Here is a 13,428-nt window from a genome sequence, read left to right on the forward strand (position 1 = left end):
AATAAGAGATCTTGACACTACCATGTTTACTTCTATCAAGGACAAAATGCTCTAGTGGTACGGCTGGACAAATGTATTGGTAGTTCTAGGATCTTTATTGTATCCCTGCGATGCTATTTTTTTTAGTTTTTTTTTATATCGATGCATGTGTATCTCCTCTTCCTTTTCTTCCCCTCCTTGCGATGCTACAAAGAATTCCTCCGTTGTTTGAGAGTTTTTTTTAGCAATATTGATGCATGTAGGATTTTCTTCATGTTTGTTGTTTTCTCATCTTGTTTATCCCATTGTTGCCAATTCACGTCTCTAATTCACACTTTTTTTTGACAGAATATAAGTTACCACACTTAGTCGATGGCGTAGCCTCCTTATTGGTTGAGACTTGAGAGAGAGAACATTTTTTTCGTGTGAGAGAGAACGCTATAAATGAGCTGTGACGAAATAAAAAAAAGGGGTTGTGATGACGTTTTTTTTTACAAAAAAAAAGGACAGCCAAGTTTTTTTTTTTTCCGACGAGCAGCCCACACAGCACAGCACAAGTACACAACAGATCGTCGGCGCAGTAGCCATCTCCTCTGAATCCGATGGCTCTCGGCGACGGCGCCACCGCCACCCCTCCGGTGGCCAAGCTCTCCATCTCCGGCGCGGCCCTGGCCGCGCTGCTTCACCGCTGCGCCGCCGCGGCAGGAGACTGCGACGGCCTCCTCTTCGGCCGCGCCGCGCACCTGCCCGCGCCGCCGGCCGCCCTCTCCGACTACGACGACGCCGCGGCGGCGGCCCCGCCCGCCCCCGCGCTCTCCATCTCCGTCTCCGGCCACTGCTCCCTCTCCCACCCCTCCTCCCTCTCCGACTCCCTCGGCCGCTTCCATCCCCCCTCATCCTCCTCCCCAGCCCCCATCGGCTTCTTCTCCTCCCGCCGCCGCACCGCGCTCCGCCCTACCATGCGGGAGGCCGCCCTCGCGCACTCCCTCTCCGAATCCCTAGCCTCCGCCCACCCGCTCCTCCTCATCCTCGTCTCCCCCTCCGCCTCCCCCAACCACTCCACCCACTCCTACGACTACCGCGCCTTCCTCCTCCTCGCCGGCCGCCTCGTCCCGGCCTCCCTCGCCGTCGTCAACGTCGGGCCCGGATTCCGGGACCAGTACCACGCCTTCACCGCCGAGTCGCCCATGCCATGGCTGCCGTCGGCTCCGGCGCCTGGGCACGCTCACACCATCGGGGAGCAGAAGGCGGTGGATGAAATGGTGGACGGGTCTGGGGTCGGGAGGCTGCAGGGGGTCCTCGGCGCTGCGGCGGGGCAGGCGGCCGAGATGGATGAGATGTACGCGGGGATGCTCAGGAAGCTGGAGAAGCTCGCCAGGGAGGTGGAGAAGAGCAATCTCCGTGTGCTCGAGCAGGTCTGGTTCTCCAGTCCTGTGGTTCCTGTCTGCACTGTTCACGTTCATCATAGATTTCGATTCTCCTTGCACAACTGTGCTTGTGTGTGATTGATTGGCTTAATAATTGGTTAAACTGCTTAGTGCTAGAATCGTGCATTGTTGGATATAGAGAGTGGGGATTTGTAGTGTTGCCTTATTGCATTGTGGATTTTGGGGGAAACTTAGATAATGCTTTCAGAGCTGGGTTTGACTGTAACAATAATCCAGGTTTTTGGTTGCCTAAAGTATCTTGTAACGCTAGATTCAGCCATTTAACAGAAGGCAGCTTTGGGTTCCACTCCACTCACCATAGGTTACCTGAATTCTCCCATGCACTATTTGTTTTGAACCAGCTGAATGTAGTAGTATAGAACTATCCGGTAACATGCTAGGAGGCAATTGCACAGGTGCACTATCTATTAGATAGCTCTTCATTTTTGTAAGCAAAAACTATTAGAATCTTGATGGCCTACAAAACCACATCAGATGGGCATCGCACGCTTGCAGCTATTGTATTATTTGTTGATTGTACTCCATATTTGGCAAGACACGTCATCAACTAAAAGTTGGGGAGGGTGGGAGGAGAGAGGAACCAAAAATATCAGTTTCAACATGCCATAAATGGATGGCACAAAATGGTGTCTCGAATTCCTCAGTTGCTTAGGTCTGTTTGAAAATTATTACAGCAGTTGGATTGTGACTATAATCCGTATTTACAGTTGACTAAAGCCCTAAACTGGCATGTCATACCAATCGCTTCCATTTAACAGTTGCCTGAATATTCAAGGCAGATTGCCTGAACTCTCCTGTGCATTCCTTGTTTCAAACCATCCACGTGCATTGGCATGGAAGTTTCTAGTAACAAGCTAAGGAGCACTACCATTAAACAACTCTTGTATTTTTTTCCCCTTTTGGCAACGAATAACTCTTGAAATCTTGGTAGTTTATTAAGTCATATCAAATGGGCACGGGGGGGGGTGGTGGTGGTGGTGTTCCCCTCTTGTGGAGTTTGTTCTCCTGTGTTTGTAATTTCCCCTGGATCCGTTACTGCTGTCTGTGGCCTGTCAGTTGTGTTAGTGGTGAATTAGGGAAAGCATGTTTTGCCTCTTGAGATTCCAACGCGCTTAGTTATCCTGCTAGTACCTGACTACCTACTTGCCTTGTGTTCCAGAGGAGCTTGGGTCCTGTTTGATAAGTATCTTGTTTGCATCTTGTGGATACGTTTGATTATTACCATTTTGATAACTGATGGTTGTTTTCCAACTGGTCTGCAGGGGATACTGTGGTGTAAAATCTATCATCGGATAGGAGGGCTTCCAAGTCGATAATAATGTGCATAGATGAGACAGACAGGGCCATAGGGCGTCGATGTGTGCGCTCCTGGAATTTGAATGTGAAAGTGCACGTAGCAGTGATGTAAGATGTGTGAAACCCGGGAGATTGGTTAATTTGCAGGGGTTACTGTGGTGTTAAATTTCACAAATCTTGATGTTAATTTCTGAATGTAATATCCTAAGTAGCTTTCAACCTTATTTCACAAATCGTGCACGCTCAACTCGCAAATTTGGTAAGATGGATGGGGAGGGAGCAGGTTGGTTAATTTGCATGTAAAATGCATCGGCACTTACAATACATAGGCCTTGTTTACTTCCACCCAAAAACGTAAAATTTTTTAAGATTTCCCGTCACATCGAATCTTTAGACACATGCATGGAGTATTAAATATAAATGAAAATAAAAACTAATTGTACAGTTTGGTCGAAATAGACGAGACGAATCTTTTAAGCCTAGTTAGTCTATGGTTGGACAATAATTACCACAAACAAACGAAAGTGCTACAGTGTCACGAAAATTTTCGTTTTGGCAAGTAAACAAGGCCATATTGGACCTCCCGAAAGCTACCTGTCCAAAAGTGGCCAGAAGTCTACCAAATTCTGTACTACAGTGCAGGCTTTTGTTAAACTGTAAATAATTGAGTTATTGATTGACATGTGAACAAAAGAAACTATCCTTTTTAGCATGCATGAACGCATAAATAAATTATAAGACAGACTGCTCCTCTCATACGGAGTAAAACTGAAGGTCAAACTTTCTACTACTTAAACCCATGGACGGTAAGATTCTGAGTACAGAAGGAGAAAACCGCATCATTCTTCGCTGCACGGACGTAAACTGATACTTCTCTCACAGAACTGAAAAACACGAACTTCTCACTACATGAATTCCCAATCACGCTCTTCGTCACTTTCCTCCTGATAAACAACAGTGTTGTGCCCAGCTAAGAAGCTACCACAATTGGGATGTATAAGGTCTTTTGCCCGAAATTGACACCCTTTGCAGCGAGCTTAAAAAGAGACAAGTGCGTCAGTGAATGTTCAACACAAATGAAAAAAAAAATAACTATCAGTTTATTCTGATTCCCTAGGAGTGGGGTCATCCCAGGTCTCCAACCTTATGTCAAGACTGCATGACAAAAAAAAATGTAAAAAATGAAAACTCAGTAGGCCAAAGTCTTTTTCTTTCCGGTCGCGGAACACCATCCCAACGGTTTTTGACGAAATAAGGAGGTATGCCGTCTTGAGAGCTGGACGACGACATGGCGGGGCGGCCGGCTGCAATGCGATGCGGCAACCCCGATGAATGAACCGTAATAATAAGTAGTATAAATTAGCAAGGCAGATGAGGACAATACAACCCCGATCCAGTCGATTGACGACAACAATTAACGATGGGGCAAAACGCGAATCACCTGGGAGGGACGATGGCTGCGGTGGAATCCGCCGCCGGTCTGGTTTCCGCGAGGAAGAGGAACTCAGCGTGTATATATAAGGCAGCCAGAGCGCGGCCCGTTTCGTCTCCGTCTCCGCGACCGATTCGGTTTAGGCCGGTCCTGTTTCATTGGACTAATATATAATAATAACAATAACAATAATCTATATCTATATTTATACCTAATAATATCTATATCTAATAATAATAAGGAGGTAAAATTTCAACCTAATTTTTCGTCTAGTTAGATTTTCGTCTGCCCGTGTGTTGCAACGGAAGAAAAAAAAAACTATCAAATCTATATTTCTACCTCTATTATCTAATATTTCTCTAATATATAATTGTGAAAATTTTAGTTCACCAGAAATCTATTTTTTGTTTGTATCCTTCTAACTACCGAACAATACAGGATTTCTTTCGTCTGAACTTATATATAACTCGTACTTATACGAGTTATAAAATAGCTCTTGTCTAATATGATATAGAGTTTGATTCTTGTTTTATATAGGTCCTATATATGGTAACCTTAATAGCTAGGAAGAGTCATAATCCTAATATAAATAGATTACTTTAATCTTTTGAGGAAGCTAAATAGGAATTCTAATTCAAGAGTTCGATTCCAGATTTATATTGACACTATTGATAGATAAGAATCCTAATTCTAATCCTAATATAAAAAGATTATTCATCTTTAAGTAATCTAAATAAAAAAGATATAAATTTTTTCTAAAAATCAGAAAGGCAAAAAAAGTATTGTTCGTGTCGAACGCCCAGTTAATAACAGCCATGCAATGTGTGCACCACACTCATCCATCTCTTTTTTTAAGTAATCGAAGGGTTTTTTTTGTGAGGGGATCGTCGTCTATCTCCAAGTTCATAGCCCTAAATTTAGCCCATGCCTAAATCAGTCTGGTTCGTTGATTGGCCCAGCAGGCTTGTAATCGTTTTGGCCCAAGTGTAGACGACATGGCGTGGGGCGGCAAGTAAGCCGAATCATACCGTTTCTCCCAAGTCATATAGGGACACTGGAAGGTGAACAGAAATATAGGCAAACTGAAATTTTCACAATTTATTATTAGATTGGGTAATATATATATATATATATATATATATATATATAAAAGCTCGTGTGTTGCAAACGGGATCCATATTTATTATATGATTCATTTTTTTATGCTAAGAAACCATAGAAGCTAATAGGTGGAGATATCCCAAGATAGCCGCTGAATAGGCCATATTTTCGCGGCAGCTAAAATCTTACCAGGCCAAAAATCTGCCAGCGGCCAACTAATACGTCCCAACCTACTAAAAAGGTGAAGGATCGAGATGGCGGACTAGATGAGGGTGAATAGTCCTTTCTAAAATTTATTACGCCGGCTAAGCGAAACAAATACGGAAATAAAACTATCGGTCTAGCCAAGACTACACCCATCTATCTAAGTTCTCTAGCACCTTGAAAAGATCCTAAACAAGCAAACAAGGTGCTACCTTAGCAAGAGCTCACCTAACCAATTTTAAAAGCAAGGTCACACAAACCTATGCCACTAGTACTTTGCAAATCGGAGAGCTCCTACACAACTAGTAAGCGAAAGCACAAAGCTCCTAAGCTCACTAGCAATGTGTCACACCCTGGCTTTTAAAATAAGACCAGAGTCGTCATATGTATACCCAGAAAGTCCACACATACAACAAAGAATAGAAATATCAAAAAAAAATAATGTTATATATAGCGGAAAACATATTTATATTAACACTTACAAACATTAGAATACGCGGAAACAGTAGCTAAACTTCTTAGGCTCCATTCTTCTCAGGGACGGTTGACTGGGGGCTCCGTACGCCAAGCACTTCTCATAAGCTTCTAGAAAACTTCATGACATCTTTATCCTTCTTCTGAGCAGCACTTTACTACACACTATGGGTGTGGGGGGGGAATACCAAGGGTGAGTTCATGTCGAACTCAGCAAGCACAGACGGAAAGTAATGACATGCAAGGTTTAAAACAAGGTAAAGCTGACTTGGTTTGACTGCGGTAGCATTTTAGTTGATCACTTTTAATTATGACTATTATTAGAACAACCTACTACTAATTATGAATAGCATAAATCCAACTCTTTATTAGTGTAAGTAGTAATTAGCATCTTTTAAATGACTATCCTAATAATTATATTATTCCAGGGATTAACCCCAATTATTAACATAGGATAGCAATCCTGGCAACACGGAATAGCCATTCCGCCAAAACACGAGGTAGCAACCTCGCCAAGTTCCATCTCCAAGTATCCAGTGAATCCAATTTGCTCATCAAGTGAGGGTCTGGGCTGCTCGTGACCGTGAGCACGGCTGATATATCAGTTTTACACTCTGCAGAGGTGTGCACGTTCACTCCAAGTCATGATTCCCATTTGCCCGGGGTCATGACTCCCCAAAACACTGCCAAGGTGAGCAGGCAGGGTCTCACTACGAGACCTTTCACAGGGTCCAACTAATAGGATGCCACTCGCAAGTTTTCGCCGGGGCGCTCGACAGTCGATACCCATAGCCATGGCGTACCGATCAACCGACAACTTAATATTCATTACCCAAGTTACTTCCTCACGCCTACCCGAAAAGTAACACCCTACTAGTGGAGGTCCTGCTAATTAGTCAAGCCAGAGCCATATAGCTTGGAGCTGCACTGTATGTCCCAGGGGGGCGCTCCCTGACTAAGTCCTTACGGAGAGCAGAGACGGGTACGCCCGGCAAACCGGACCACCAACAGTACCCGCTCCCCCTATCACCACCATCATCACGATGCTCGTAAGCATCCAACATCGTCATCACCACAGTGACCAAAGATCCAGCACAGTTTAAGCATCAAGTTAAGTAGAGAGTAATTCTTGTTTAAGCATGTGTATAAGATGAGTAGAGCAGCTTAGCAAATCTGGTATAGCCTAGTCTACCCATGAACATAACCCTAGGTGAACAAGGAGCAGTAAGTAAAGCTAGTCATGTCCTTAGGGTTTGCATTCATTGGACACATGCATATAAAGTAAATGACATTAATGAGTAGGTTCAAAATGATCAAACGGTGTCTGCACTTGCCTTAATTCCCAGTGTATATCTGCTCAGAATTCTTTGGCTTCTTTCTTCTGATCTCCAACTTCTGCTTCGACTTTCGGTCCTTAGCTCCTGGGTCTTCACTGCTAACGAACCACGCTTCTTCTACTCGTAGCAACCAAGCAACACAAACAGACAAACAACAATCACGACTAAGAACAAGCATCAATCAAAAGAAAAGCTTTGAAAAAGAAGAGCGCAATAAACGACACGGCTTATTGTTATAATCGTGACAATACAAGAACGATTGAGAACGGAGCTATCGTTAAACGGACACGACTATTGAGGCTTGCTATACGTTGGTCGTATTTTATTAGATGAAATAATATGACAGACATTTAATAGAACTATCCTAATTAGATTAACCAAATTATGTTGAATTATAAAAGTCGGAGTTAAATTTTAGTTATATTTTAATTGTAGATGGTTATATATCATTTAAGCCATTTACGCCTTTGTAATTTTAGAAAACATAAAGCAAGTAAGAGCAACTAATCAAATCCTAACATGCGTCGCATTTATATTAAACAAGTTATAACTAATAAAGAACCATTTAAGTTGATATTAATAATGTTAACATTTATTTATTTATAAAAGATCTAAATTATAAACATAGGTTACTTTTAATCCAAAAAGACATTAAATAAATATTAAACAAATTAATTATATACTTTATGTCTAACTAAAAGAATTATAATTAATAAATATTTAAGTTAACTTCAATCAAGTTAATATTAGATTATAAAAATAGCGAAGTGTAAACCTAAATTGTTTTTTTGTTAATTAAAAATGACATTAAAAAATATTAATTAAACTAATTATATTTATAAACATGGGACATGAAAAATAGTATCGCTAATAAGTCATTTACGTTGCCATGGTCATAAAACAATAGAAAACATTATTATAATTCTATATTGCTTTTAATTATAAAATTAGGTGCATATATTAATTAATCTAATATTCAATTAAATATAGAAAAAAATATATGACATAATAAAAGTTAGCACTACTGCGTAGAGCGCGACGTTACGAAACTAACGCAATTGAAACGGAATAAAACCGAGTTAGAACGATTAAATGGCGAAGGATTAATGACCGGTGGTAAACTTGTAAATATGTCTTCTTCTACACCTTGAGTGTGCATCTCCTCTTCCTGGACGTAGATGGCAGCCATGGGAGCTCTCTGTTCTCGCGGACAGGACCCGATGGGAGGAGAGCTCGGCCTGGCTGGGGCACGGCCGACGGTGCAGCACCGCTAGGCCGCTGCGGCGGGGGCCACGCAGGGCAGGGCAGGGCAGGGCGCGGCCTGTGCCCACGCGGCCACGGTGAACACCGGCTGCTGCTGCCTAGCAGCACGCGTGCAGCGCAGGGGAGGGGCGGGGCGTGGCAGGGATGCTGCGCGCGGTTCGGCGAGGGGAGGAGGCGCTGGGGTGCGGGAAAGACAATGCAGGGAGAAGTGGAAAGAATGGTCGGAGAAAGAGGTGACCGGCCATGGAAACCTCTCGCCGGAGATGAAGATGGGATGGAAAACATGTTAAACAGTGATGGATTTTTGTAAACAAATATACCACGGCGAAGAGAATGACGAGGGCTACCTCGTAGTGCTGGTAGAATTCACTGGAACGCAACGAAGTGATCGGAAAAGCTCGCCGGAGTGTTCGCCGGAAAAGTTCACCGGTGGAACTTCGGCATTAGATCTAGAGCAAACGGAGTGGCGGCTCGAGATAGGGTTTGTACTTCTAGAATCATCGCGAGAAGGAGAACGGCGGCATATATATAGGTCTAAGGTTTGGAAAAGTTTCAAAATTATTAATTTCGGGATTTTTAGAAATTCATTTTCAGTTCAAAAATAATTCCAGAAAAAGCTAAAACCATTTTAAATCCCTGAAAAATATTTCTGAAATTCTAAAAAAAATAAAGGAAAACATTTAGAGATATTTTGAGAGTTGATCAATCTAGATAAAGTTTTTAGTGTTCATGAACAAGAATTTTAGAGCGTCCAAAAATTATATTTTTCTCTAGGAAAATGGGAAAAAGTCCCGGAAAAAATTTGGAAAATACTCAGAAATGATCGGCGGCATCGAATGTATTTGTAAAATGTTAACATGCACAAAAACAACAAACCCAAGTAATAGACAAGCATCACATCAACAAAAGCCGACACAATTAATTTTTTTTAGAAAAAACATCATTTTCCTAAATGGAAATCTGAACTGATGTTGACAAATTTTATCCACATTTTTCTCTCTTTTTGAATTCAATATTTAAATAAATCTTGGAATATTTTAGAAAAAATTAAATCCTTATTTAATTTAGTGTTTTCTAATAACAATCCAAAATTAAAAATTCTGGAGTGTTATACAATGCTCAATAACAAGGCAACCAATGCCAAATTAGAGAGCGCAAAAAACTTAGCTACATAAACTAAACAATGTGACTAATAAGGTTACACGAACCAAATTAGTCACGCAAAGGAACTACTTCTAGCTACACAAGCAAGAAGGTAACTAGCAAGCTACACAAGCTAACTAATTACAAGAGCAACTACACAAGCATAAGTATATGAATGTAAGCACAAGCTTGTGTTAGGGACTTGCAAACCAATGGGAAGAACAATGTTGACACGATGATTTTCTCCCGAGGTTCACTTGGTTCCCACCAAGCTACGTCCCCGTTGAGACAAGCTCCAAGGTTGCCGCCGGTCCTCTTGCTAGTGGTGTCCCGCAAGTCACACTCTCCCACGTGGAGTGGTTACCACAAGCTCTAGCACTTGACCTGGCCGGACCACTTGTCGCTCTTCACGTCTCGCTCAACTAGAGTTGCTCTTCGCTATCCCCGCGGGGTGAGCACCGTACCCCTCATAATCTCTTCTCCGGAGCACCGCACAATCTCCTTGCGTGCTTCAACGGAGTCACAAGCCACCAAGCCATCTAGAAGGTGGCAACCTCCAAGAGTAACAAGCACCACCGGCTTGCAACACGAACACCTAGTGCCACTCGATGCAATCTCTCAATGCAACGCACTAGAATCACTCACTCGCTATTGATTCGCACTCTTGCAAGCACAAGTGAGTTAGAGGCTTTCCTAGCACTCCCCAAGCATGGACACTAAGTCCCAAGGGTGCTCAACACAAGCCAAGGCCGGCCACCACTTAGCCCCAAGGGCTAAACTAGCCGTTACCCTTCACTAGGCAAAAGTCGACCACACCGGACGCGTCCTAGTTCACACCGGACGCGTCCGGTATTGATCAAACCAGCGTCTGGTGCTCCTGACCGTTAGAAAACTAGTTGTTGCCCTCAACGCTGACAAGGCATCGGACTCTCACTTTTGAATGCACCGGACCTAAACTCAGAGAGCGTTGCAAAACGTCACAGCACCGGACGCACAACTCGGACGCGTCCGGTGTCACACCAGACGCGTCCGGTGTGCACCGGACTTAAACACAGAGAGCCTACTGAGTTTGCACCGGACACTCAACTCGGACGCGTCCTGTGTCACACCGGACGCGTCCGGGGTGAAATAGACGCAAACTCAGAGAGCTACTCGTGACAGCGTCTTCTCCGGACGAGTTACACCGGACTCAACACAGAGAGTCCGGTAAAACTGTGCTCACACCGAACGCTCAACTCGGACACGTCCGACCTCATACCGGACGCGTCCGGCCTCACATCGGACGCGTCCGACATCACATCGGACGTGTCCGGCCTATACGCGCTGCACGAAACGATCTTGAACTTCTTCCCTTGCTTCCATATGCCAACACCAAAGTGTCACAACACTTGTGCAAGTGTGTTAGCATTTTTACAAACATTTTTCAAGGGAGTTAGCCTCTCAACTTGCCCACCACTCGATCCTAACACGTATGCAAAGTTAGATCGCTCAAGTGGCACTAGATGACCGATATGCAAACAAGTTTGCCCCTCTTGATAGTACGGCCATCTATCCTAAATCCGGTCATAAACTTCTCTACACACCTATGACTGGTGAAATGGAAATGTTCTAGGTTATACCTTTGCCTTGCGCATTTCATTCAATCTCCTCTAATGTTGATGCAACACATGCACCAACTAATCACCAAATGATATGATCCACTTCATATCATCGCAGTGGCCTTGCGCCGGGCGTCAGGTGCTGCGTTGGTGCAGGATCTCGTGCCGGCCTTGCACTGGCCATCAGGTGCTGTGCGACGGAGGAGCTCGTGCCGGCGGCCAACACCATGGGATGAGATTCGCGAGACCACCAAGTAGCGCTCTTCTACTAAATCAAGATGGTGTGTGTGAGCTGTGCTCTGATTGAGTTGGAGAACATAAAGGCAACAGAGAAATTGGGACAGAGATGGTTGCGGGAGTGGGCTCGCAATGGTGTGCCGTTGTTGCTTGCCATGGCTGCTGTGACTGTGAGGTGGAGCTCCGAGGGGCGAGGTGGGCGCGGAGGCGAGCTGGACGAGCATGTCTAGTACCTGTTCGAGAAAATGCCTCAAAAAGGGTGATCTCACCACCCCAAATAAGAGGTGCTTGTATGCAAACAAAATCAGACAACCAAACACACAGATTCTTAGCCAGGCTTAACTAGTACACATAACCAAACATGTGCTGCTTGCATTGCCTAAAGCTGGCTAGAGCTAGTCTGTCTTAGTTTTGGTAGCCACACTTATGTAGGAAACGAACCAAACAGACCCATATAAGCCAGCCAGAGCGCGACCCATTTCGTCTCTGGTCTCCACGACCGATTTTGTTTGGGCCGGTCCTGTTTCATGAAACTATTTATGAAACTAAATATACAGATTCTGAGACTATTTTACAAGATAAATTTATTAAATCTAATTAATTCGTGATTTAATAATATAATGCTATAGTAAATATATACTGTGCTAAGTAAATATATACTAATGATAAATTAATTAGACTTAATAAATTCATCTCGTGAATTACTGATAGATTATATAATTTAACTCGAAATTCAAAACCTTTTCAAAATTCTTCATCATATCGAATCTTGCGGCACATACATGGAATTTACCTATAATTTACGAGATAATTTTTTTAAGCATAGTTAGTTCATAATTAGATAATAATTGTCAAATACAAACGAAAGTGTTACAGTACTTAAAATATTTTCACACAGTAAGGCCTTGTGTTAGTTCCTTGTGTGAAAAGTTTTTGAATATTGTAGTATTTTTGTTTGTATTTAGCAATTGTTGTCCAACTATGGACTACCTAGGTCAAAAAAATCGTCTCACAAATTATAGATAAACTGTATAATTAATTATATTTTTTATTTATATTTACTGCTTTATGCATGTGCTGTAAGATTCGATATGATGAAAATGTTGTAAAGGTTTTTTAATTCTGGATGTAACTAAGGCTTTGTTTAGTCGGAAAAACTTGGATTTTTGGCACTGTATCATTTTCGTTTTTATTTGACAAATATTATCCAATTTTGGAGTAACTAGGTTTAAAAGATTCGTCTCGCGATTTTACAGATAAACTGTATAATTAGTTTTTGTTTTCATATATATTTAGTGCACCATACATATACCGCAAGATTCGATATGACGGGAAATCTTGAAAATTTTTAGGAACTAAACAAGGCCTAAAAGCAAGGCCTTAGTCAAGAATCCCGTTAGTGCCGATGCTCGTGGTCGTGCAGCAGGTAGAGCCTTCCCAGCAAGATACAGATAGCTGATAGGTAATGACGACAGACCAAACCAGGAAAGAGGTTATCAGTGGAGTGCTTATCAGGGTGAGGTGGGTACTGGACAGGACAGGACAGCCAGCTTTGGTCAGTGCCGTGCGTCCCTTCGTCCTTTTTTAGGTACGGCACCCGCACCACGACGCACCGCACCAGCGTCAACGTCAGCTACCGTTATTGTTTATTCAAGTTTTTTGTTTGCCGTTTTGAATCAATGATCCTCCAGTACTTAAATTTTTTCATTCCAAATTATAAATTATCTTGACTTTTTTTACACACACATATATATATATATATATAGTTTTTACTATACATCTAAACATAATATGATCTAGCTGCATAACAAAAACTACCATGCTTTTTTTGTAAAGAAAAACAGAACAACTTAACAAATCGAGTTTATAATATGGAAAAGTCTGAAATAGACGTAGCCTAAATTTATAAGGTGAAA

General features: G+C 42.6%; 1 protein-coding gene across 1 annotated transcript; it reads left to right on the top strand.

The window, feature by feature from the left end:
• Window positions 489-1,638, top strand: LOC8055507. Its single transcript, XM_021445732.1, has one exon. The coding sequence runs from the start codon at window positions 582-584 to the stop codon at window positions 1,482-1,484; it is 903 nt and encodes a 300-aa protein (XP_021301407.1). The 5' UTR covers window positions 489-581; the 3' UTR covers window positions 1,485-1,638.

This window comes from Sorghum bicolor, chromosome 8 (assembly GCF_000003195.3).
Source record: "Sorghum bicolor cultivar BTx623 chromosome 8, Sorghum_bicolor_NCBIv3, whole genome shotgun sequence".
Lineage (NCBI taxonomy): Eukaryota > Viridiplantae > Streptophyta > Magnoliopsida > Poales > Poaceae > Sorghum > Sorghum bicolor.

Bases quoted from the DNA above. Each gene is read 5' to 3' on its own strand.
- LOC8055507 (XM_021445732.1), top strand. From the start codon at position 582: ATGGCTCTCGGCGACGGCGCCACCGCCACCCCTCCGGTGGCCAAGCTC.